Source organism: Pagrus major, chromosome 13, assembly GCF_040436345.1.
Source record: "Pagrus major chromosome 13, Pma_NU_1.0".
NCBI classification, from domain to species: domain Eukaryota; kingdom Metazoa; phylum Chordata; class Actinopteri; order Spariformes; family Sparidae; genus Pagrus; species Pagrus major.
In genome coordinates, this window is record NC_133227.1 from 27848212 (window position 1) to 27876047 (window position 27836).

At 41.4% G+C, this 27836-nt stretch overlaps 1 protein-coding gene across 1 annotated transcript in view; it reads right to left on the bottom strand.

The window, feature by feature from the left end:
- Positions 1-27836, bottom strand: part of LOC141007023 (polypeptide N-acetylgalactosaminyltransferase 10-like) — an 87191-nt gene that overhangs the window by 22860 nt on the left and 36495 nt on the right. The window contains exons 4-6 of the mRNA XM_073479345.1: positions 23550-23716; positions 1888-2073; positions 864-1047 (exon numbers count right to left, since the gene is read on the bottom strand). Coding sequence (XP_073335446.1) covers positions 864-1047; positions 1888-2073; positions 23550-23716 — 537 coding nt within the window. The remainder of the gene's footprint in view (positions 1-863; positions 1048-1887; positions 2074-23549; positions 23717-27836) is intronic.

Here is a 27836-nt window from a genome sequence, read left to right on the forward strand (position 1 = left end):
TTTGCACTGAAGTATAACCTGGGGATCTGATGTTACACAGTAATATACCCCTATATCTGTGGTTTCCATTTCCAAGGAGTTACTATTCTTGAAACTGAAATGAGCCACTAGGCTGAAACGAGCATTACGTTTATAATTGAGTTGATAAAATGACACAAATTATGAAAAAAAGAACTTATTCTATCCGACCAACAGTCCAAAACCCCAACATTAATTTATTTACAGTGGCATAACACAGAGAAACAGCACATCTTCATACGTTTATGAGAGGCAGTGTCAATGAATCTGTCAACATCTTCTCGATGAATCTATTAGTTCTAAGTATAAAGTTCGATTAGGTCTATAAAATGTCAAGATGACGTCCTCTAATGTCTTGTTTTGTCCACAACCCAAAGATATTCAGTTTACTGTCACAGAGGAGCAAAGAAACCAGAAAATATAAGGCCTTAGGTGGCTAAGGTTTTTTAAAGATCTCACGTTTCAAAAGCTACATATTTGAGTGGTTTGCACATAAAGAGAGAGAAATAATGCATTGTCTGACTTACAGCTGGAATGCAGGTGTAGTCTAATGCTTTAAAGACTATTAGCCACAAACCGCACCTCTGTCATCGTCTATCTCGGGCAACACCCAGGGCTAATAGAAGATGTGTGTATGAGTGTAGAAGCAGGGCAGTGCTAACGAGGAGCATGTACACTCAGAAGCCCCCTTCAGTGAATAATGAGGGTTGTGAGGCCTGCGGATTCAAAACAGTGTGACGCCAAAACACTAAGCCGTGGGTTTCGACTCCACTCGTGTCACAGATGTGTGCACAGTAAGATAGTCAGGATATAATGTCAAACGTGTCAGAAATAATTGCACTCACTCGAAGGGTTCACTGGGGTCACCCTTCTGCAGCTCGGTAGGGATGGGGATCCGTTTGTAGTACATTTCCCAGTCAAACGCCCCTCGCATGGCGTCCCCCGCCTGCGTCTCGTAGCCAAAGTTGTCGTGGTCGATGACGTCGATCATCGGACACACGATGGTCTTCCTGTTCTGGGCGATTCGATCTGAGAGACACACAGAGAGAGAGAAGCCATTAATGACAACAGATTGTGTAGAGAAGCTTTTCTAGTCCTTACAAAGCAATATCTGAAGCTGCTCACGACTCCTGTTCACAGATTGCAGATGTCTGGGAGCTGTGAGCAGTTTACCCGCAGCATGATGTTCTCTTCTCAGACTGCTTATTTTTAATACTTTTTAGAGTCCTGGTGAGTAAAAAGACTTCAGCATTTCACAAACAAATAAGAAAAATCAAAGATTTGAGAAAAGTTAGAAGGAAAATACACAATACAGCACCGTTAAAAGTTTGGAATTGCTTGGAACAAAAGTTTGAATTGGTATATGTTTGCTGTTCTATATTTTTGTGTTGCAGAGAGTCCTCTTTACAGACAGATGTTATTTTATACGAAGGGTCTGTTTTATACACGGAGAACAAATCGCTGTACGATGGTTCAACCAGACTGACTACTGCTCTGATCTGGAGCTGTTTGCAGGCAGGAGGAGAGCTCAGAGTTTGTTTAAACTTTTGGGATTAAAAAGTGGGTGTCGGAGGATTTTTGGCTCAACATGTTACTTTGTGAACAAGGTGAACGAGTCTGTCACTGAGCAGCAGCGCTCGCTTGCTCTGTGGAGGCAACCAAGGAAGGAAGGAAAGAAAAAAAAACAGCCAGCGATGGATTCATTCAATATGTTCGTTTGGATGCCAAACCCCACTCGTTTGACACTAACCGGACACTCGTCGGCCATCGCTGGTCATGTCTAAAACTGTTTGATTCCTGTCCCGGGTCGGACGATTGGTGTATTTCTAGTTAGAATGTAGTAATTTAATGCTGACGTGTGTTCCTCACCCAGCAGCGGAGGCAGCCAGTTGACGTTGGCCTCACAGTGGGAGTCCAGGAAGGTGATGACTTCTCCTTTAGCGAGGCCGGCTCCCAGCAGGCGTGTCCTGATCAGCCCCTCCCTCTTCTTGGTCCTCAGGATGCGAACCTTCGGAAGCCGCACCATGTACTCCTCCAGCGCCGCCTTCAGGTGCTCTGCAGAGGTGAAAACAGAGACAGAGAGAGAGTCATGTAAAATTGTCACCAAAGGAGCACAATGGGTTCAAACCTCTGGTTATTGTATGCATGCAGTTTAATTAGGCCGTGCTGACATGAAAGAGCTGAAGAGATGCAGAATTGTCCACAAAGGACAACCTCACCAACACGCTCTCCGACAAAAAAGATCAAAGTAAGCTGAACCATTAGCAGACACCGTCAAACACGACATCTGCTGATGCCACATGCGCCTCACTGAAATGTGTCCCTGAAGGCCTCCACGTTGTAACCCACACTGGGATCAACTTTACATTTCACTTACTTTTCTGCACTCACAGACTTTTTGTTATATCTTTACGGCAGACACCAGACAGAATATGTCACCCTAAAGAGAACGAATCCAACTGTGAGGAATGAAAGAGGAATTAAATCAGCTCCTCCTAACACGTGTAGTCATAAAGCCTTTTGGCAGAAAACACAGCTTCCTCTCAAATTGCGTTGATGCAACTTTCACCCAACAAAATTCATAATGCCGAATGAGGGAATTGCAGATAATGCTGCCTCCAATAATCTCTTCGGTTTATTGTCGCACAACTTTTAAAGAGCTTATTTATAACTCTTGCAGACAGTCTGAGTTGTTGGTGCAAAAACACGAGTTCAGATCGAAGCTAATTTTGAGTCTCGAGCTGCTGCGACACATTAAAAAAGCTCATTTTCTTCAGTTAAAACAGCAAAAAATACTGAAATAGAGATGAAGGTGAAAAAATATTAAAATACATAAAGAAAAGACAAACCAGAAACTGTAAGAAAGCATTGATCAATCAAAGACAGAGCTCTACGTACACAATCTTTCCTCAGAGCTGCTGGTGACAGAAATCAATCCTGTCCTAAATGGAGCCTGTAAATCTTTCTGCTCCAACGTCAAGTCACTTCTGACAGGTCAATAAAAAAAAAAAATGGAGCCAGACACAAGGCCATGTTTCATTCGCTGTCTGTCTACTGTCACTGCGTGTCCAAAGTTGAAACACTTTCAACCGTCACGAGACAGATCATCCACTCTGGTCCAGCTGCTTTTATATCCTCGTCTACTGAAGTGGTACAAGGAGTAAATTATCAGCATGATTCAAAAACACATTATGGTTTGGAAAAGGTCAACCAAGCATGACAGGAAAAGTAGTACATGGAGGCAAAAGACTGATAAAAATAGAGACATGGAGCTCCGTTATGGCTCCTGATTATTATATTATATAAAATCCCAGCACACATAAAAAACTATCTAAGATATGTGTAAAGGCATCTGTCTCACACCTTTCATCATCTTCCAACAACTTTTTCAGTCTCTGTTTCGGTCCTCAACATGTTGCTGAAGTGCGTTTGGATTTTGATGCCATCTTGATTGGATGAAGTCTTGATAAAATACCATATGGTACAAATCAACTGGCCAAGAATCGTTCCAGTTATAATGTTGTCCACGTTGTGTAGACACACAACAGATGCATGTGGAAAATAAGACGTCCAAAATATGGCACTTAAATGCTCGAATTCACCAGAGAGATGAGACTCAGGAGTGTCTTTTTTTTTATCATCTGTCTCCTGGAAAACAAACGGTTTAATTTAAGTCATCTGTATTTTTTTTTTAGTTTAGTTTATTCTCTTCAGCTTATCAACACTTCAGCAGTATGGTTGTTTGCTCTGGACAACAGTGTAGGAAGGCATTAGCTATAACACCCTGTGGCAACTACGGGTTTTACAGAATAATCAAATAGTTAAATATTCGGCTATTAAGACGACACCGTGCACGGTGCAGTAGTAAATGACATCATAGTGCATCATAATAGACTAGCTTTAGAGATAGTCTTCTAACAACAGAGGGGACATATCAGCAAATCCCTGCCAGCCTGGACCCTCACCAGTATGCTTTCAGAACCAACAAATCCACAGAGGATGTCACATCCACTGCCCTCCACTCTTCACACACACTGAACAGCAACAACAACAACAACAACAACAGCAACATCATCAGAATACTGTTTGTTGACTTCAGCTCAGCATTCAGCACCATCTCAACCATGAAGCTGACTGGAAAACTTTACACTCTAGGCTGGAGTGACTTCCTCACAAACAGACCCCAGACAGTTAAGATTGGCAGTCACACCTCTTTGTTTTGTTTTTCTGTGATGTAGCATAAAGGGGACTCAAACTCAGTTTTGTTTAACAACCCCGGTGTTGTAAAATGATCAATAAATTAATCCCTGAACATAACTTGGTTGTTGTTGAACAGTCATTACTTTATGCTATGTTAAATAAAACAGAATTTAATGGATTTAGAGACGTAGCAACTCCCATTATTCCAGTAAAAAGCAGCCATGTAGTAACTGCAGTCGAACTGAATCTCCTGCTCAGACAAGCCTGCTGGAGGTTTAGTCTGATAAGATCCCACCTCATATTTAAACAGCCTCTCAAGACCAATCGCGAACTACTTCACCTACCACCACGTTCGATCCACCACTGTTTGAAACCTTTTGACGAGAACTGATCATTGTTGGGTGAGAAAACATTTGATATCTCCTCTGATTAATATACTGTTTGACTTCTTTTTGGGAGTTGTTGATGACTACCAAAATTCAGCATTCGTGAATGTCCTAGTGGCTGTACAGACTTGTTTTGGACTCGGTATTGAACTTTTTTTGGTACCCAGGAAATATGTCCATAACATCGCAGAGTATTTGAAAACTCATTTAAGTCTAATATTACAGACCACAAACTTGCAGTGCAGCTTGTGTTTGGACACTCTAGGCAATAACAATAAAAATAATAATAATAATTTTCTCAGAATATGTTTGTATTCCCCAAAGCACTGAAAAATGACATTTTCATGCCTTTTTCTACCATCTTTCATTTTGGTGACTCTTGCAGGTTGTTATTGATTATAAAGTCAGAATAGCACACGTACGTTTTCTATAACAGCGGCCATACTGTGGAATGCAATGGAGGACATGATCCTGTAAATCAATTTCGGATTCGGATTTCAACAATAAGACAAGTGAGGAGTCTTGATCTTCCCGTTTTGCTGTTTTATTGTTTCTTCATCTTTTCTGTTTCCGTCTCTGAACTCCCAACACAAGAAAAAGTTTGGATGTCTCCACAAAAAGAGCCATTATTTGCAGAATACAGGAAGACATTAATAAAATATTACCTCTGTCAGTGTTCCTCATTGATAGCTCTTCTTACAAATGGGCCACTGTCACAGAGGAAGCCCGCTCCAACACAACCACTAATTGGATTCTGAATATCAGCGAAGAGGATGGAAGAGAGGCAGCAGCCCTTTCAAGCCTTCACAGGACAAACTGCTGGTGCTAAAGTGACAGACAGGACGTCTTTATCTCGGCACTCTGTTCCTTCCTTCCTTCCTGCTTCATTCCTGTTTCTCTTTTGATTTTTTTTGTTTGTTCCTTCTCTTCATCTTCCCTCCCTCATTCGGCTAGTCTTTCTGTTTTGATGCTGTCTGGCAGCAGCCGCCTCTCGGGGAGGCACTCCTGACCCCAGTGGACAGCTGACACGTCGAAGACAAGCAGGACCAGCCAAAACCAACAAACCTGAAGCCAACAGGTCCGCACATCCGTCTCTGCCTTCTCACTCCCTCCCATCATCCTTCAGTCCGTACTTTCTACTGTGGTTTATGCTTCAATGAGTCAGTAAATGACAGCCCATCCCTTCAAGTCAAACAGCATCAAAACACACCATCAGTTCGCCGGGACGAGCCAGAGTGTTTGGGCGAGACCAGATCTGACCAGACATTATTAAAGCTGAGCAAACCAAATTAGAGGAGAGCTGTAATCAAGAGCAGAGTGAGGAGTGCTGTCTATCAAACTGTCACACAGGCCTCTGCTGGTTAATCCTGAAAGCCCCATTTGGGATGCAGCCTGCCTGAAGTAGTCTGGCTCAAATTAACCCGTGTCACATGTGTTAAAGGTGCTGCCAAAAGCTCTGCTTTAAAGCCAAGTGATGGATTATCCTCTGAAGTGATAATTAAATTTGCTTCTGACATTAACATACAGCGCAGGCAGAAGAATGAGGACGGCCAGATAAAACAATGACAAAGAAGATAAAGTGTCGACTTTCAGCTTTGATCCGAGGGTGTTTACATCAAACTGTGGCTCTTTAACCCATGATTCTCCAATTTTACTAGATACCTAATGGATAATAGACAAGATATACTAGATAATAGTATTAGTATCACTAAGCATCATATAAACATTCAATAAATAGTTTAAAACACTATAATGCAATTAAATGCCGATATGAGGACAGTTTAAAGTTTACAATTTCTTCTTCGAGCACATATTTTACAATAACTAAGTTTAAGTGTCATTCATGTAAAGAATAATGAGGCTGTTCAGACGGTTCTGGACTCTGTAATCCATTAATTCCTGATACTGGACACTAGATGGGCTGATACCATGGCCTCGTGCCAAAAAAACAAAACAAGAAGATTAATTTATGTGTTCATGTTTTTTGCGATCAAATGCCAAAGTTTTTTACAAGCTATAACTCGGTTTCCCCGGCAACACTCAAAGGTTTGATTAATCCCATTACCGACCATTACCATCCTATAAGGTTCTTATACAATGACAACATTGTTCATGTTTTTTCCATTGCTTTGTCTGGATGTTTGTATGTGGATTTCACTTCAGCAGCATTGTGACACTTGGGTGTATAAATGGTAAATGGATTTGCAGTTGTATAGTGCTTTCCTTGTCTACATTCCACATTCACCTGTTTCTCCGGACATTCACTAATGGCAGTGGCCTCCATTCAAGGTACCGACTTGCTCTTCAGAATCGAATCCTAAACAAAGCTCCCCCGTGATATTTCTATACCCAGCCATTCAAATATCCACTGCTCAAGGACAACTGGGATTGAACCAACGACCTTCTGATTAATGGACAATCCGCTTTACCTCCTGAGCCACAGCTACCTCGATAAACATTTTTTTTTTCTTTTATTAGTCTTTTGAAAACCCTGAACTATGACCATCTGGCTAAATCTGGCACATTTTCATCAAGTCAAGTAAATAAAGTAAAATAAATTAATGCATCTATAAATGACTAATCTCTAACTGTTCTATATTAAACGACCTCATCACAGGATTAACATGTGCTGCAGGGTTTTGATATGAATCGGAGGCCGAGTGGCTCCATACGGTCGCTGCCACCCTCAGAGGAAAGGGCGAGCCTTCACCTTCATAATAGGGCAATAAATCAGCCCATTAGCTATTAACCATTAGGAGATTGATTCAGGCGAAGCTTTTGCCCTGCATGGGATGGTTCTTACATAACCTTCCTAATGACAGCCAGTGAGATTAAACAATGAACATTTGCATTGCATGTACAGCACATTCAGCGGAGGAGAGGGCAGTGGGAAAGGTTACAGCGTCTAATTATGAATGGTTAATTTGACCAGAATAAATTGGAATACGGCTCCTCTGGTTTACTGAAACTCTGGCGAGGCAATAAATCACCCTAACGAGAGCAGGCTGATGTCTGCAAACACATTAGTCATTATTAGAATGTGAAGTCCAGGACATGATGAGGGCTCAGACATCATCGATGCCTGGACCATTTCCGTAGACCCCATTTACCAAACAGCCGAACATTCGCTGCCCTCCATCTGTTTCTGCTGCAGGAATGCGCCGCATCTCCCTGCGAGCTGTTAATTAGAATCAAATCACAAACACTAAAACTTAGCAAAGAGGAAGACGGTGCCGAGTGGCCAGCAAGGAGGGAAATGTATGCATTTAATGACGGTTTACCGTTATCACAAGGGTCAAAACCCTGGCGCATAAAGCATCCAATAGTTTCCATATAGTTCTTCATTTCTCCATTACTAACTGAGGAAGGAGAGGATTTTTAATTCAATTAACCTCAAATTACAGTGGATCCAATATGGCATCCAAATCTTTGTCTTTCCAAGGTGCTGGATTACTTCCCAGAAGTCCTGGCAAGGCACCAGAGAGCCAAGCTGCTAATTTATTCCTCCAAAATATTCGGCTGCTCCTGTGAACTCCGTCATACATTCTCCCTTTTTGCCGAGAGCCACACTGGAAACATTTGAAGCTGCTTTTTCTACCAACCGTCAGAAAAAAAAAAGAAAAGGATGCTGAGGGAGAGTCTGTGATGATATAAGCAAGTCTGCACATCAAAACACACACAGTTTAAACAGCTACTGAGGCTATGAGACGAGATGTATTACAGATGTGCACATCGCCGGCGCGTCTCAAACTGATGAAGGCAGTCTTTTGATAAGCAAGAGGAGAGGACGGACAATCTCTTGTCTCTGCCTTCAAGCTCTGTCACACATGCTACACCACACACACTAACATCTCTATCAGAGCTGCTGTATTTCTGCTGTAGACTTGAATTTAAAGGTTAAACAATGTTCAGAATGTGAAACCAATGCAACCACATTTATAAATATGAATATTCAAATCACTTTTGTCGCTGAATCTGTGCTTAATCTCAACTATTTGGCCGCTGGTCTCAGTTTTATATGTCAACATGTATGATACCTGGTTGGACCCAAGCAGACTCTGATCCTGTGGTGTGTCACAATCACAAGAGAAAAATGTGTTTGAACTGCAGAAATGACTAGTATAGCTACTGCTTTAGAGCACAGCTGCTTACTAATTAATGATTCATCAAGCCGCTGCCAGTGTCGGTGTTCACTCTCTGTGTGGGTCTGTTTGGGTCGACTGTTTTTTTGGATTGGATCTAATTATTTGGACCTATTTCAGACGGGCTCTGACTGAAAATGATAATGAATTCTTGCACTGTCCTGTCTGTTTTGGATTCAGTCCATAGCTTTGGATCTGTGAAGGCCTCTGGTTCAGACAGCTGGATACTTTCTGAGTCCAGTTCTAATTCGGTAAAAAAATCTGGATTTGTTTCATAGTTCATAGTCAAATGATCATCACAATCAATCATAGTCAATATTTTTGGAGTATTTTATTCTTTAAATAATAGAATCAGTTTTTATAACAACCAGACCAGAAGGAAGATACTGCTTCTGGGTTATGTGTCAATTTCTGATTTTGATATTTTGACCAGGAGTCAACATCTGCAAATGTTTCTTTCACATTCATTCATATATATATATATGTGGTGCTGTCCACTGACATATATAAATGAAGAACACGTCTCCACTTCAACTGGTCAAAAGTGAAGCCAAAATATCTTTCATACGAGCACTGGCATACTGCGCTGATGCAATCTGGAGCCAGACTTGGGGTAGTGCGGTCTAACCCATAGCTGCCGACCATACCATGAAGCGTTGCTAGAAACGCGCTGCCAGAAAAAAACTATTGTTTTCCTTTCATACAACACACCCGGCACTCCTTCTTCTCCTTCGGTTTTTTAAAGTTTGAACTATATTTGATTTCCAGGTTGCAGAAGCAGCCCCGCGCCACAGGTGCACCACACAGTTTTGCCCAAAACTCTCGTTCCCAAGGCGGTTTTGAAGCGGCCCTTCCTGTAGCAACGAGTTTCTGCGTGATCAAGGCCGAACACCTGTCCGACTCAATTACAAGCAGGACTGAGCTGTAAATCATGACGTGATGCCATTATCACAGCATCATACAGGAACATCAGCGTTAAAAGGACAACCTGAACTGAAGGGAGGGATTAAGGACCTATACTGCCTATACAGCCAGCCACCAGGGGGCGATCGAGATTATGGGGGGCTGTCATGTCATCCATCTTTATACACAATCAATAGTGCCGTCAGGTGGAACAGTAAAGTCAGTCCTTGGCACCTTGTTGACCACCTATCACTCAACTCATGACAGACAGCTACATGTAGTCTACCACGTCTCTCAGCCGAGTCATGCAAGAATTTATGACTCTATGACCACCTGATCTGACACAGCGGCCTTCACGGAGGACACGACTATCATGTAGTCTGAATCCTGCATAAGGAACAAATGTGTACAATTCAGCATGACAGAAAAGGTAAAGCAAGACTTGACCTAGAACCCAGTCTGATGCCAGGCACTGGAATGACAGAGAAGAGCAGAGGCAAACTGACTTCATATAGAAAAAACAGGAACAACAGCAACAGCGTCACTGTTAGTCACTGTTAACACGGCAGCACCGATGTTGTGTTCACTCTGGATCTCCAAACCTCCTCATGTCGAGCGGCTCTTGTACTGCTGCTGTCGACTGCTGTAAAAATATCCCTGTGGGGATTGTTAGTCCTTGAGAGAGTCATTGTCAGAGTCCGGACAGCAGCCTGCCAGCTCAGACCTGCGAGTTCAAGTTTCCTCACACACGCTGTCGTCGAGCTTCTGTTACGGGAGGACGAGGAGAGACGGCAACAGATTCTAACACGTTTTCTGGACCGTGATCCTGTTCTTAGGTTTCAAATTTACACGTAGTCTGAATATTAAGTTATCTAACATGGGGCTCTGAGCTCCATGTTGAGGAACTTGGAAGAAAAACAGCAGTTCATGCAGGTGTGAATGGTGAATCATTTGTTTGTTGTTATTTTTGGTGTTTTATGTTGGTGTCATTTTGATGCTAAGGGCTCATTGTTGTCGGGTTTCAAACCTGTCAGAGTCGATGTAGGAGGTGCTTTGTTTTGTTGTCAAGCTTAGTCAGGTACCAGACTACCTACATCTTTTTATTCTACTCTTGTCCAAAAAGCAACAGAAATATACTTCTGATTTGATACCCGATGTTCGGATCAAAAAGTCTTTCTTCATTAAATTAAATTATTTCTTTAAATGCAGCCACTACTAAATTAGACATCTGGCCACATTTTGGATTCGGATTGGAAAACACAACCTGGACGAGTACTGGTACTTGAGAAGATGCAGCTTTCTGTACTGTGGTCTGCCGACTGATTTTTAAAAAGCATCATAACAGAATCAATTCGGGAGGCTGAAGATTCACACCTCCCCTCAGACAAACAAATACCTATCTATAATCTATCTAATCTATAAAATGATTTAGTTCTCATAAATTTATTACTAAAGAGGCATCGGCCCACAACAAATTAAATGATAAAAATAAAAATAAAAACAGAAAATCAAAGCGACCCTATCGCCACAATAACTGTTGGCAATATAAGTTAAACCTTTACAGTTCCTTAGGTTTATTTTTCTATTTTAAACCTTGACAATGAACTTATGATCTGGTCAGGTTTAGACATTAAATCACTTGGTTGGTTGCCACAAACACGACTGGAAGTTGTCCCACTGTCTCCTTAAAAATATCCAGTGGTTTCACACTTACAAATATTGAAACACAGTCACGAACTGCAGTTTATGGCTTGGCGGTCGTGGCCTTTTCCCCCGTAACTCCACAACCATTTCCTCAACTCGATGTAAACATAGAGTGTAAGTTGTTTGCGGACATTTTATTCTGGCGACTGGGCTGATAAAAGAACAGGACAGGAACACAAAGCAAAACCAGACATCAGAGAGGAAGGATAAGGAGGTCTGAGGAGATTATTTTCTTGGCCATCATTTCTGGCTGCGGACTCATTTCTACAGATCAGGAGCAGGTGTCTCACGGAGCAGGTGTGACACCAACATGCACCCTGATTAATAAAACACAAGTTTACATGGACTGGCTAACATGCAAGTATTTTCTTGTGTTTCCTGATCTACTTCTTCTTTGCTTCTTTCAACTTGCTGAGCAGCCAAAAACTGGCATCTGCGCTCTCCAGGGAAGGATATTAAAACATAATAACACGTCTTTAGCTCAAACACCACCCCGGTCTCATATTGGCCATTTCTCTTATCGTTGCTCATTTCCCTTCCTTCCATTTTCCTCCCATTCTCTTTTGTGCTTAATGGTTAACTTGTGTTTATGATTGTTTTGGTACAAAGATTGCCCCCATTAAGCTGGCAGGATGCCAGTTACTTCCACGATTACGAATGCTAATGGCGCTCCTTGGGGAGCAGCTCCAATCCTCAATTTAAGTTTCAATGAAACAGAAATAACAATAATAATAATAACTACTTTATGGAAACAAGACAAAACAAAGAAGGTGACTTGTTGTGTGAAGTCATGTGTGTCCTGCGTGTTAACAAGGGAGAAAACGACATATTGAGACGCAGCGAATTAAAGTTTGGTCTGGGAAGAGGAGGTGAAACATGACTTTCTGATATCACATCCAAATATTTAGTGACAAGCATTTATTAAAGACAGCTCCCCTGACATGCCTCTCTCTCTTAATCTCTTCCTTCTCAGCTAACATGCCTGGACACTTACAGGTGCTAATGAAGTCGGCTCCCCAGGAGAACGGCTCTCATCTCCAAAGTACACTCCAATTAAAAAGGAGGGGGAAAAAATAAACACTTGCTAAAACACGATAACGTGCTCCACTGCCTCTCGCTGCCTCTCGTATAAAAACGACGCCTTTTACCCCCTGGCCCTCACAGCTTTATTAGAGGAAATAAAATTAGCTGAGGAAATTTTTAACCAGAGCGTGGCTGAGAAGGAAGGCGGAGGAGAGTAAAAGGACAAATGTTTCCAATTGCAGTTGGACTGTGTTGAAATGTCTCTGCATGGTGCTCTGAACACATCCTGTGAGCAGAAGAGTAGAAGCCCCGACCCGACAGAATGAGTCGGACTTGCTTTCCAACAGCCAGAATGTAATCCTTTACATATTACTAGTTACTATCATTTGAGAGTAAAAACTCTCTCTCTGATGTTACTGTCTGTGCAGAGTAATGTGTTACACTGTTTTGCATTACTACACCAAATAAGTGCAGACTCGGCCCTATAAAATGGAAGACGGTAATATTGCTTCATTATTATAGCTCAGATTAACCAGGTCTCTGTTGACTATAAAATATTTTACTATCATGAAAATTATGGTTTATCATCTTTTTTTTTAATCTTCCGAACTGGGAGCGCTTGCTTTACTCCAGGTGGTGTCCTGCTGTGAAAACTAGACAGAAAAAGGTGGAGACACTTTAAGTTGGGTAGGAAGAACAGAAGATACGTCTTCTGTCGAAAGAAATGTGATGTGGTTTTTGTTTGACGAACAAAGTTGGCCGATAGTTGAGAGATGGACAACATTCACAACCTTTTGTAACACCGACAACGATATAGGTCGACTGTGCAAGCAGCCTATTACAGACCATACTGACCTTTAGCGCCCATCTGAATTTATATTGCAGCAACAGGCGAAGAAGAATAGAGAGTGACAAAGTCCACACAGTAAAGTAGATAGATGGATGCGTTGGTTTAACAATCACAAGACTTCCACCGAGCCTGTTCTCAACGCAAAACACATCACATTTTGAAAATAAAGACTCCATCATGTGAGGCGTTCAATGACATGGCCATAAAAATCACTTAATATTGATCCTCTGTTAGATAAACTTGAATGCAACCTTCATAGCAAAGAGTGTACAGACATCAACGTTGGGCTGATGAAATAAAAATGATAAAAAAGTCTGTTACATCTATTAAAAATCCTTAAATAGTTTTCACTATTCAAACTGAGGCAGCAAACTGTGTGTCCACTGAGCAGTTCTGCTGCTGCGACACTCGTTGATGAAATCCATGTATAAACTTTTTTTGGGAAACGAAGATGAATGTCCTTCATTGTCTGTGTGGTCAGCTGTAACACTGGGACACTGCAGGTCCTTTGTTGAGCCGCTGCCACAGCTTGTCTCAGCTGTTATCAGGGCCAGAGGTGGTCGACTGCAGTACTGAACAGGGTCTCTAGTAGAGACGCTACAGCAGCATCACGTGGTCGATCATACACCTGTGCTTCTACATGTTCAGACATGAAGATGACAGACGGCAAGCAGAGAAATCCAGGGAGAAAGTAGCCCATTAGCTGAGCTAACCTTGAAAGTATCGGGGAGGCTGGGAAGCCGGAGCGAGCCAACACTCCCCTGCAGGGAGAGCGGGAGCCGAACATCCTTCCTGCGCGAGCTGCGGAAATTCAATTACAGCCTAATGAAGAGTGAGCTGACCTCCCCTCACCATCGCCACCCTCCTCACGCCTCCTCCTCCCTCCATGCCTCCTTCCTCTCACCCAGCTGCAGCTAATCATGGACTGTAGCTGGGCAGGTTAGCAGGTGTAACTGGTTTCACTGAGACCAGTGGTGTGTCTGTCTCCTTGTCTTACTTCACTTGATCATTGTTACACTGAATCCCTCTCTCTCTCCGTTTCAGTCTCAGTTTCTCTTTCATCTCTCTCTTTTGTTTTTCACTGAGCCTTGCAGCCAGTTCATCCTGTTTAAAAGGTGCTTGTTGATTATTATTCTGGTATTGATATTAAATATATCTTGACATATTAAATACAGCTAGGAATAAATAACTGCACGTCATCAACATACTCATGAAGAAGTTTTGGTTCCTTCCGGAAGACAAACCAATGGTAGATATATCTGTCATATTTTCACTGTAGCGCCCTCTGGGGGTCACATTATAAGTAATGTTAAAACTTGCAGTGTGGCTGTATGTATGACATCCCCAAATTGGATTTCAGTTGAATGTAGCATGGAAGAGTTACGGCCAAAAAAGTGCGGCAGGTCAAACAATATCCAAAATCATCTACATAAGGTAAATATGTATGAAGTTTAGTAAAGGTTGGATGAAATAGAAGTGAAAAAACGCAGCGCAACAAAAATCACCCACACATTGTCAAAATATAGGTCAGGCTGTACCTAACGAGCTAATGGCTAACTCTCAGTTAGAAAGCCCATTAGCTTGGCTGCGAGCAATAAAATAAGTTAACACAGTTCATCCGAAAGATGTATTTGCACCATCGACTGTCCCTGAACTGTGTAAAAACCACATCTTACTTGTAAAGCAGCTGATATTCCAACAGGGGAAGAATAAATCAAAGCTGATGGTGCAGCAGAGCTCACAGGTTTTGGACTCTCCGGCTTTCTGTTCCCTCAGAGATCAGCACTGTCAGGACATCCTGCTCTTGGTCAATGGTCAATGGTCAAAGAAGTTATCATGTGGATTTGTTTGATCTTGCGAGCAATTCAGTCAATGGATTTATCTTCTTGTGTAACTTTTAAATGTACAAGTGGTCAGTATTTGATACTCAAAATCTTAGTTTTCAGTGGAATATTCCTTTAAATGCCCTGTCAGAGCAATGGCATCATATATTCAGGAGGTTTTAAACAGCACCAATGACTCAGTGAGTACATTTGTGAATTGATTTATGTATTTAGATGATTGACAGTAACCCAATTTCCCAAATGAGTTTTTGATAATCAAGCTCATGCCCGAACAATGCGTGGTCGCCTACGGGATGTGAGGAACTGGGGAATATAAAAGAGAGAGATAATAATACATAAAAAAAGGGTGTTTGTTTTCATCATCATGACAGCCATGTTTGTCATTTTTTTTATTTTGCACCTGTCCTGCTGCCAAAACACTGGCAAACCAGCTCCTCTGCTTACTCCGACTGCAACATGAGTAAGATAATCTGGTTAAGGTTTTATTCGTCTGCCAGGAACTGACGTGCTCACTTTCAGGCTCCAGACTCTCTCAAGTGAGATTTCAACACTTTCAATCTCAAGCTTGAGCGAAAAAAAAAAAAAGCCAAATGAACTCCTCATTACACGTTTCTGTTCTCTGTCCATTTCAGGTCATGATGAGACGAGCCGGAGGTCTGTTCAACGTATTCGCTGATGCAGGTTCTTAAAAGTAAAACAATTAATTAAATTCAAAGCATCCACCTCCCCTCTCTGTCTTTCACATCATCTCTCCTCCCTCCTCCTCTCTCTGAATGTTGTTTCATGCGTCTTGATTGCTCCATTTCTCACTCTATGACTACATTTATCGCTCGCGCCCATTTATCACCTGCCTCCACACTGCTTTCCCTTTTCCTGCCAAAACACGATAACCACCATTAAAAACATGTCATACAGTCTGAAATTGTTACAAATTGACAAACCAGTAAACAGAATTAATTACATTTTGAAAAAAAATACACTCACAAACACAAACATTTCAGACATTTCAGTCTCTTGTGTAATTCTTCTTTTTCTTTCATATCAACATTAAGTCTTTTCCAAATCAAATGTTCCCATTTCTATAGTTTCTATGACAGTCGTCTAATTGATCCCATCAGGCAGTGGACAGTGCCTGAATAATTGGGCGATCAATCTGAAGTCGCTGACAGGTTTCCATCACAGGAGGTGATGCTGCAGTGTGGCTCAGTGGTCCTGCTGAGAGCGATTGTCTCTGTCATACACCACAGTTAACCATGATGGATACATCTGGGCTCCCGCTGTCCCTGCTTTAATGAAACTCTGCTATGAAGACATCTGAGCCCAATAACACGCCAGAACAGAGATATGAAAGGAAAATAGGAAGCTGTCCTTTAAGGGCTGATAAAATCTTTTTTAACCAACTGGTTTCTTCACATTTTAGGAATCTTTAATAACACAGCAGAAGCATTAATGATATAAACTTCTAATTCAGCTTTCTTTTGCCCTGAATGTGTAAAAGACAATGACAGTGATAGCTGATAACTCTTTGAGCTGACACAACAGCTGGATGAATGCAACTGTCACAGAAATGCAGTTTCCTCACTGCATAATTTAAAACGTCAAACACAGACAGACCAAATGTAGTTCTTACAGATGCTGTGTTAGAATTTATAGCCGAGACTGTAGAATATACAGCTGGAGGCTTTGCAAAATACACAGAATGGCGACTACCAACAAGAGCATGAAGTACAGCTAGACCATAAACCAAAAAGTAAAGATACCGACACTGACTGAGAGTCACCAGCCGAGCCCGTTTTACTCACGTTGGTATGTTTGGTGATTGTTTTCAAGATCTGTCTCTGATCAGACCTGATATGTGTCCAGTCACAAACTTTCACTCGTCTTGTCCAGTGTTATGCACGGCCTGCAGTTTTCCCAGTAAACACATCAACATCTTCGTCTGTCGCAGTCCCTCCTGACCAGCCGACTACAGCTAGCAAACCTCTCACTGTCCGCAGCAGCACAGACACGCCAGTGCACATGTAATAATACTCACAACACTGTATAGGCCACTTGCATAGGTTAAAGAGTATGCTCTGCGTAGAGCCTACATGCCACCATAAATCAGCCTTTAATCACAAAGTGTTAAAATTGTGCTTGGCAGTCTGTGAGACAAATTGTGTGTGTGATAAAGAAAATGGTTTAGGAATAAAGATAATACATGTTAACACATGTTGTGAATGCACTTATATACAAAAAAAATAAATAATATCCTTTGCAATGTTCACTTGCTCCAGCAATTTCATTGCAAAAACAAAGAAGAATTGCAACTTGCATTTAAGTTTCTTAGAAAAACGGGCCTGAAATCACACGTTAGGTCGCAGTAATCCCAAAAATAGCCTGCAAATATACTGCAGGGACTGTTTAAGGAAGTTAGGAGGCGATATAAGCTGTATCACCATGACAGCTCATGTGAAGAGATTTCCTTTTATCAAGAGAAGACCAGTTTCATTTTGTGCCAGAAGCAAAATATGCGAGCAATAGAAATCAGTCCTCACCCTAACTTAAACCTCATGTTGTGGCTCTATCATATTATTTCCCATTCAGGCGAGAGGAAATATTAGTCCCTCTGCCTTTTCTGTGATGGATTCTTACCTTTATGACTGTTGAATGTCAGAGGGAATATAGAACCAGAAAGAAACAACAGCTGCTCTTTGATTGAGGGACTGACACTGAAACCTGACATTTACTGCTATCAACAATCTTCCACTGAGTAAAGTCAACAGTAAAGTTCAGTTAGCAACATGACAGCCAACAATCCCAGCAGTCACTGGAGCTGACGGATCTACTAGAGTCAGATTTAGGAGCTTTGTTGATCTGATCCCTGGAAAAGGTGGATATCAAACCCACTTACTGTAAACGAAAAGACAGTCCAAGTCCAAGGGACAGAAGAGGAGAGAGAAACAGGAACAGAAGAAATGAGAAGAGAATAAAAGGGAACTTTAAATAGATTCAAACTGGGACGGACTGATGGTCATTTCCAGAACCTGACCGATATTATCAGACAATTTTAGCTCACTGCATATTAGACATTGGTATTAGCCCACAAATCTGGGTGACAAGCAGACATGTGACCAAGTCATTTGGTCTCAACCAAGTCTTTATTCATTTTTTCTTGGGCGAGCCAAGTTAAGTCAAGTCAAGTCAAGTCAAGATACTGCAGCCTTACCTGCAGTCTCTATAGGGAGAAAAAAGAAGATATAAGAAGTAAGAAATAAGAAGTACCAGTCAAATTATGATATTATTGGTCAGGTTATCTTACCTGTTAAACTATGAAAATGACTTGAAAATGTATTATAATTATTGATGTTCAGTGAAATAAATATAATCAAAGAAAAAACGAATACATTTATAAAAGCTTATTTATTTCTCAAGTTGTTTTCAATCAAAAAATATCATCTCCGCATCAGTTATATAATGAAATACTGACAGACTTAACACAGACAAGTCATCATGTCTCCAATTCAAGTCTGAGACGAGTTCCACTGTGAACACTGTGACTCGAGTCCACATCTCTGGTAACAAGTAACAAGAAATAGTTGTGCAGAAATGCCAAACAAAATCTTTTAGGTAAGTTATAACCAGCGTCTCCATTAAGTAGATTTAGTAAAGACAAATGCAAGTCGGAAGATGTTAACACGCTGCCATGACTTAATGGATAACTGAAGTCAATGTCACTTTAATGCACTGCAATTATTCTCATGTTTGCAACTCCACTGGTTCCAAAAATAAGTCCTACTGTATGTAAGTTTATGAGACAATGACTCTACTTCTCACGTGATTATTTACCTCAGTAAACACTTTCCAAATAAGTTTACGGTCTCAACTTCTAGTTTCAAGTCTTCTTCAATACAACATGATGTTCATGTTGCTACCACAGCATGTCCTCAGGTTGTCAGTCACATCCAATCAGGATATCCTCCCCAGCTCCACACTGTCAACCAAATACGGTCGCTTCTGGCTCCAAAAAACCAAGAAGGAGACGGCCATAATGTCAAACTCGAGGCCCTAAAACAGTAGTCCACTGTCCACTAAGTCCAACGAGTGATAAGGTTGGAGTATTTTTTTCTGCAATTGCAAATTATTTAAAATTTAACAAATTTAAGGGATCTTAAGCAAACATATTATATTAATAATATATATATTAATATGATATATTCACATATTAATATTTATATTGTTATCAGATTTATGAGAAGCTGAAACCAGGAGAAACAAAAGACAAAATGAGAAGAACATGAAGACTAAAAGTTTTCCATTGAAAGGTGCTGAAGTTAAAAGAGTTAAAAGGACAAAATCCAGACTCTGTAAAGAAACTGTTGAAAAAAAATCTCCCCACAATGGACACAAGGTGAGAGAGGAGACGCACAAACAAGAAGAGATGTCAAGAAATAGACAGAGGTGCTAAAGACAAGAGGCATCAAGAAAAGACAGAAGAAGACACAGAGACAAAGAAGAGATTACAGACAGAAAAAACTAAAGAGAAACAAGAGGACAGGAGGTATGAAAAGAGACACTGAGGACGATGAGGGGAAGACAGGAGATAAAACCAGCAGGTTTCAGTGTTTGCATGTTATCTGTGAGTCACGGTTCTGCCTGAATGAACTGCTCCGACAACGCAGAGGTGAGCGTGGGCGAGAGACAGTGAGAGAGGCAGAGTGAGCGAGGAGGGATTGAGATCATTTTACATTAACAAGGTGATACGCAGTGAAAAACAGATGAATATGGATGCAAAATATTGCCAGCTTTTAATTTCAGGTTTTCTGCACTCGCGTGGGCGGAAGGGGAAATTATTATCATCACTTGAAAATAACAGGTGAGATTTTTCTCCAAATATTATTCTGCAGAGGAAACAGCTTGTGCAGAAAAAAAAAAAAAAAAAGTGTTTGGGACCGCTTTCCTTTTCCTTTCAAAATAACAACTTTGAAGGTGACTGTTGTTTTGTTGCCTGGCTACGTGCCGCTGCTGAAGACATCTGCCTGCAAAACCAGACACAACTTTTCTTTTCTTCTGTCAGAATGTTTGCACTGAAGTAACCAGGTCACAGATGGCCGACCACAATCCATCAGGACAACTGTGACACATCGTGCTTTGATTTCTCACAGCAACCGATTCGACTCATCTTTTCTCCTTTTAAAGTTCAACATCAAAATAACGGACGAGAACGGCACTCAGTAGAACGAACACCTCCGCCATGGTTCTACACTTGCTGGTCCATTTTTACCCTCAAACTTGAACGTCTAAGCTAACAGACACCAGATGCGTTGCCAGGTTGGAATGAGTAGCGTTGTACTTTAGTCTGTAGAGTGAAGGGAAGTGGAGGAGCAGAGCTCAGTGGGGGATAAACAAATATAGAGACTCCCAATGAAAGCCATCTGACCCCCGCCTTGAATCTGATGATCCTCGACTCACAACCATCCCCGACCGACGCCGCCAGAGTTCCTCAAAGCTCCACACAGCTCGAACTCTGCTGTTCTGTTTTTCTGTGTGTTTCTGAGACATAACGTTCACCAGAAAAACCACCATCAAGAGGAGGTAAAACGGTCCACAATCCACCGGAGGCCCTCCTGAACCCAAAGAGAAAAGTTCTCCTATCAGATACAACAAGAAGTCAACTCCAGCCCGGCATACAGATAAATATAAATCATCAGGTATCCTTTGAGTCAAATATGAATAGATGTATTAATTATGATTTTAAAAAGGAGAGAAGAGGCTGTTCCTCAAACGCCGCTCTGCAGCGAGGCTATAATTACACCACATAGAAGCTGGGTACTAATTAGCACCCCAGAAAATATAACTGCGCTCCGAAAAAACATCTCATCAATTGTTTATCGTCCTCATGTCGGCTGTGAGGTACCGAAAACAAAACAGCATCATTTAATGTGGTGGGGCATCGGTATTACAGAGCGAGCAGACAGACTGCTCATCAGCATCAGGAAAAGTGACGGATGTTTACCTCAGGCTTTATTACATCGGGCTCGTCTCCACGGCGGAGCAACAACCACAACAATCATTTCGTATTTTCTTGACCTTGAAATTTGCGTTGCCCGTCTGTGTGGTGTTTTACTTCCTGGCATCGAACTCACAGGTGGGAGGCTCATTCGGATGAGGAACTGCAAATGGATGGATGTGCTGAGAATAAACTCAGCTGCCACTTTTGTCATTTCATCAACAGGAGCTAACTTAATACTTGAAGGGTGTTTAATTTAAATACTTTTTATTTACATGTAGGAATTTTTGCTTTATTTTAGCACATTTGCTCCAACTAATAAATACATAGATACAGATGACTGTTCTGCTCCACAGCTGCCTCATGAAAAGCTTCTCCTGCAGCCATCTGAAGGCAGCAGCGCCGTTACACCAACCGACCAGTGTCCTTGATTAAATCTCATGTAGATGACACAGGCTGCTGCAGAATAACTACATGCACACCTCTTCAAACATCAGACTGGCTGGCTATAACTTAATATTCTGCCCTGTTTCCCATTCAAAAACCACCCAAGTATTTCTGGCGACCATTTTTCACTTGTGTTTTTTTTAATCCATCTGACAGAACGACGCCATCCACCATCGATGATGACAATCTGCCCTCGCTCTCCCGTTCCAATCTACTGACATCCGGACATGCATTAATGCACTGATTGTGATCCAGCCTCTCTGATTAAATGTAGGAATGTGAAACTATGATTTAAAAACGTGATCATATAAACCGCTTCAACCAAACTATTATCTATCATGTTTCTAAAATCATTGTACTGTTTAACTCTGGTGCTGCTCTGCACCCTACAATACACAAGATTTCCTGGAGAAGCTTATTCTTCTTCACCATCGGTATTGATGTATGAGGTTGAGGTTAAATGAATGATATAATCCAAAGGAAAATGAAAAATAAGAAATAAAAGGTTCAACAGTTTAGACACTTCATACATAATAAGGGGTTTTAAGTGCCGAATAGTTTGTATGTATTGTTGCTTCATGTCAAAGGTTTTCTGCCAGAAAATGTACTTTTTTTATGTGAAGTTTTGCTAATATAATAAAAAAGTTTCATAATATTGCACCGTTTTTCTTCTCAAAAAAACTCATCTGATCTATTCAATCTTTGAATAGAAAAGAGGATTGCACGGGGATGTTTTGTGGTCCACAACAATAAAAATAATGCTTTGCTGGGTAGCATCAACTGAGTTGGAGACATCTCAAGGTTTGTTTGTGATCTAGTAGCTTGAAAATAAGGTCTAAACTTTAATCCACTGAATATTGGTAATAGATTACATATGGGATGGTAATGATGTCTGCTGTTTCAGAGCAATGCGAGCAGCGATGTGACTGGCTCAGAGTATATTTATCAAATCACCACACTCTCTGCTTCATACTCCGCCCCAGCCAGACATTTTGCATTCTGAACTGCTGCATATACATGAACCGAAACAGCAGTCTCATGTAAAATGAGGCCCCATGTGTCCCTCTGAAGCGGCAACACTGAGCAAAAGAGTCACGCACAAAAACACTCGGCACACACACAACTTCATATCCTTTTCTTTCTTCCCTCTTCATATATTTTTAGTGCATTATTTAATATCTTAGGAAATGGGAAAGTGAGCAGGAAATTATGCTTCACACGGTGGGCGTGAACCGGGCTTAATGATGAATATCTTGTTCTCTCCTCCACTCAGAGCCCGGCGATAATATTGCACTTGTCCCCCCGATTTATTATGCAAGGGTTCAAAGCTGTACATTAACTCCGCAGTTCAAACTGATTAAGCCGCCTGTGTGTGAATACCAATCCAGGCCAGGAAGTGATTTTTTTTCTCTCTCTTGCTAACACAAGCAGGGTCACACGATGCCCTCATCATCACCATCTGTTCAGAGGTCACTGCAGCCTTCAGCTCCAAACACAATCGTAATATAGTTTTCATGGAGCCCGAGAGGGAGGTTGATTTTTGTAATAAAAGAAAAATAAAACCAAAAAATGTCTGATACAGGTGATGTTCCCTGCTCTCAGGTCTTGATAATAAATGAACAACAGGGTGGGTGAGTGTGTGTGTGTGTGTGTCTGTGTGCGCACGTGTGTGTGTGGTTGTGTTTGTTTCTGCCTCTCTTTGCTTTTGTTCCTGAACGGCTTATTATTTGTCCAACAGTCACCAACACTTGCAAACAAATGACTCAGTGTTTTGTGTGTGAGATTAGTGTCAGTGTGTGTGTGTGTGTGTGTGTGTGTGTGTGTGTGTGTGTGTGTGTGTGTGTGTGTGTGACTGTGTGTGTGGGCATGAAAGAAGGAGACGGAGGGAGAGGATGCCGCAGTTCACCACAAGTACTAGCGAGCCGGTACTGACTGCAGCTGTGCTCATGTACCTGTGTGAACGTGTGTGCATATGTGTGTGTGCGTGTGTGTGTGTGTGTGTGTGTGTGTGTGTGTGTGTGTGTGTGTGTGCGTCCTCAGTACCTTTGTCGCTGAAGTCGTCGACCAGGATGACCTCTGCTATGAGCTGTGGAGGAGAGCGGTTGAGCACGCTGTGAACGGTCCTCAGCAGCGACGACCAGCCCTCGTTGTGGAACGGGATGATGATGCTGGTGTTGGGCAGCTTCTCTCCGTACAGCTTCTGTTTACAGCTGCACACGAAACAACAGACAAACGTAAGAGTGGGAAGAGTTAGTCATCCCATTTTCAGCCATGTTAGTGGTGTGGCTCGAGGGACGGACATGTTTGTTGGGTCAGTCCAACATTTTGGAATAGTGAGCGAAATATAAACAAGTATTGGATTAATTTCTTCAACCCTCCTCCTGAGGGACTGAAAACATTTATAAACACAACAGAATGCAATCATTTACAAACAAACTGTGTTCACTGACGACAGCTCTCTGAGGTGTCCCTGAGCCAATGTAGTAACATCCTCTATACAATAATGTGCTTGACAGAGTGGTTAACGTCGCCTCATCCTCGCTTGTGAACGACTGAGCCTTTCAAGGATGCTCCTTTCATACCCAATCACGACACCTGTTAAACTGCTGAACGATCCAAACAGGCAGTTCATTTGGTGCTCCTGTCTCAGCTTGTTTGAAATGTGTTGCTGGCATCAAATTCAGAATAAAATTATATATTTACAAAAATCAATAAAGATGATGATGATGATGCAAGTGTTTACATATTTTGTCTTTGTACTGTTGCCAATTGACCACATTCTGTTTCACACAGCGTCCACACTTTTTTGGATTCAGGGTTGTGTGACATTTAGACGACTCCTTGTCACCCCCCAACATAATTCAACGATGTGTTCTTCATTTACTGCCAACATTACCATGTACCATGATGTCAGTGGTTTGCAAATACGTATACTAAAGCTTCATAAACACGCACATCAGCCGCTCCAACGCTCCAGAAAACTGTTATTCTGAATCACATTCACTCTCAGCTAGTGTGCTGCCAGCTTTGCAGGTTTCTTGCTAGACTTTTCTGCTTTTAACATCCCTTTAACAACAAGTTCATTCAAAAATCAACAGCCAAACAGAGATATGAAAACACTGTGAATGTGCATAACAATCGTGCGGCGAGCCCCAACTCCTTCGTCTTTGTTTTTGTTCTGAAAGATTTTACTTCGACTATTTAAGTATTATTTTCCTCAAAACACAGTTTACAAGAGGTTTACTCCAGCGTCTGGATCCTCTCTGTTCATGACATTTCCACAGCTCTACAGTTCAACAGCGTACAAAGGTTAAATGTACATTTAGATGCGTAATGATGTGATGATAGCAGCTTTAAAAATGGCCGATAATAAAAGCTGGTAAGAGTAAATCAGCACATGATGTCATGTAGCAGCATCTAGAGCAGGCTTTGGCTTCTTTCCATTTGAAATAGCTGGCAACAATGTTTTATACTGTATGAAGCATCTGTATGAACCAAAGCCCAATAAAAAGTGTGTAACGTTTAGCATGCTCGCAAAAAAAGCTATTCACATGCATGTTTATACCAGCTAACAGTAGCATACCGGCACGCTAAAGTTTGTGCTCCTTACATCAACCAGGAAAGAGAGATATAATGAATGTGAGGACGTTTCATTGGTCTGCTTTTGGTTTTAAAGTATAGAAATGAAAGTTCAAATATTTGGCCATGACATACCAATATCAGGAATGGAATTTATGTGTGTGTTTCTTTTAAAGTTTCAAATGTTATCGGGGAAGAAAACCCTCAGGAACCAACCTTTTCTTCTGTGGATCTGAACCAGCCTCACCTGAACAATGCGTTGCCCTTTTTTAATAAGATGTAATGAAGCGTTCCACCTGCTGGCTCGCCCTTCCATCCCTGCCTCTTTTCTTTCTCTCTGTCTGAGGAGTCAGAGAGGACTCTGTAGAGACAGTAATTATCTCAGAGTCTCTCAGGCCTGTCTGGCTGTCTGACACTCCCTCCCTCTCCCTCTCCCTCTCTCTGTCTCTATCATGTCACTCAGTCAGCGAGCGAGAGTGAAATGAATGAATGAATGAATGCTGCTGGAAGGTCTCGGCCCGCTGAGGAGTGATGTGGCACCTGGCTGTCAGGCTCCTGTCACTCTGCTGTCACTTTGACCAATCAAACAGACACACCTGCTCCCCTCCACCATCCAGAGCATCAACCATGCCCCTGTCTGTCCTGTGTGAAGTGTATGGGTCCCTGTATGGTGGCTTGTTGTCGGTTCTTTGGAGGTCCAAAGCATCTCTGACAAGTCAGACTTTCACTGGCTTTTGTCGGTCTGTGCATGATTGAACCACAAACCGTGAACCCATCTCACAAGTGCTCATAAATAAAATGCAAATGTTTTCTACCTGTTAACCTGCGAGTCTGCTTATCAAATACTATTATCAAAGATAAAATGGATGGTTGCATAAAATAATGTCCTATCTTGCTACGCAACAAAGATCCTTAAGCAAAGATTGAGATTGAGATTCAATTCTGGATATGATTGTGTGTTGGAGGCTGTCTCAAGCACACCTTTATAGCAAACACTTCAACTACTTGTATTATATAAGGATAAATCTAGGTCATAACTTTCCTGTTTGTTTATTTTTCATATGTTCGTGCTTTTGGCTGGTCCGGTGTTCTAACTCATAACCCTGCAGAAGCCTGCTTTCTGTTAAGTTTTCATATTTTGCTCAGAAAGTACAACAATGTAGGTTTGACAGTAAGTCTGTAGGTGGAGAATGCATTCAGTGTTCCTGCATATTAAGCATGCATCCACAAGTTATTCCAAAGGACTGACGGGTCTATGTTTCCCCTCATAGCGACTGAGTTTGTGTTTGTGTTCACTGGACTCGCTTTGCATTTTTCTGAGGCTGACATTTTATATACTTTGACTGTAATTTAATGAAATGTAGTAAAAAATGTAAATGTAAAATGGCCAACAAGAATGATTATGTACTTGTTTTTCAAGATCCCCATAATAACTTCATCTAAAATAGAGCCCAACCGATATATGAGTCATCTTTTTCTTTCAACAGAACAAAAAGATTGCTGTTAACCTCATCACACATCTTTGTGTTTGACAACCACAGTTGAGGGATCATTGCAAAAAGTGTGTGTTTATGTATATATTCTTTGTTTTTAAGAATATTGGCTGATATATTGATATCAGAATTGTTTCGACACCCTCAAGAACCCTTTAAACGAGGCTCTTTACCGAACCAGCTGGGTCAACAAACTTTTATGAACATGTTTCCTTATGAAACCTATTTTGCAATAGTTCCTTGGAGCAGCATTTATGGTGCCGAAAAGAAACATTTTTTTGATAGTGCAGCTGGGTTTCCTCTCATGAACCGTTTGCAGGAACGGTTCTTAAAGAACCTCTAGCAAAAAGGTTCTTTGTGGAAATGTTTCTTCTGACATCAAGCTGAGGAACCAAAATCAAATGTGGATTGATCCGTATGTCTTTACAGAGTACATACGGCAGCTCAATCTCGAAAATGATCTATTAATCAATTAATTAATTATTATCAATTATCTATATAAATTATCTTTATCTACAAAGGCTAATTTCAAGCTTTATGACTGGATATTTCACACCTCTGTGCCCCTCTGGATTCTCTCTTAACATCAGTGCTGTGCTGAGAGAAAAGAGACAATAAATGATCAGATAACTTTAATAAAAGTCATACTGGATCTAGAGCTGCAGATATAATTTCATGGTCGATTGATTAATCGTTTAGTCTATAAAATGTCAAATGCTGTCCCAGAGCTCCAAGTGTCGTCTTCATTTCGCATCTTTTGTCCAACCAACACTCCAAAGCTCACAATTCTTCGTTTACTTTCATAAATGACAAACAAAAGCAGCAAATCCTCACATTAAAGAGGGTTAGGGAACCAGCAAGTAGTCGGCAGCTAATTTTCTTTTCCATCGATTAATTGACACATCTTTGCGGCTCGAGTTGGTGCAAGATGGTTGGATGACTGTACGGAAACACGTGTTCACTGGAGTTGCATGATACCGGAGATACAAAGATATAAGGAGACCCTGAGAGAGAACACGTATAAAAAGTGCTTTCCACATGAAAGTGACAGCAGGGTCAAACAGAGGCTCTTGTCAGGTAGAAGGAAAGCGCTGAAGGCTGATCTGTGATGAATCGGGTCAGCAGGTCTGAAGCTGTTAAGCACACGATATTTATAGTGTCGCTGGTGTGTTTATTTTCAGTATGTTGTTCTTTAATGAGTCAGAGGAGAGCTGGAAGAAGCCCAGCAGTCTGTACTGTAGCTTCGGCTCCATATGGC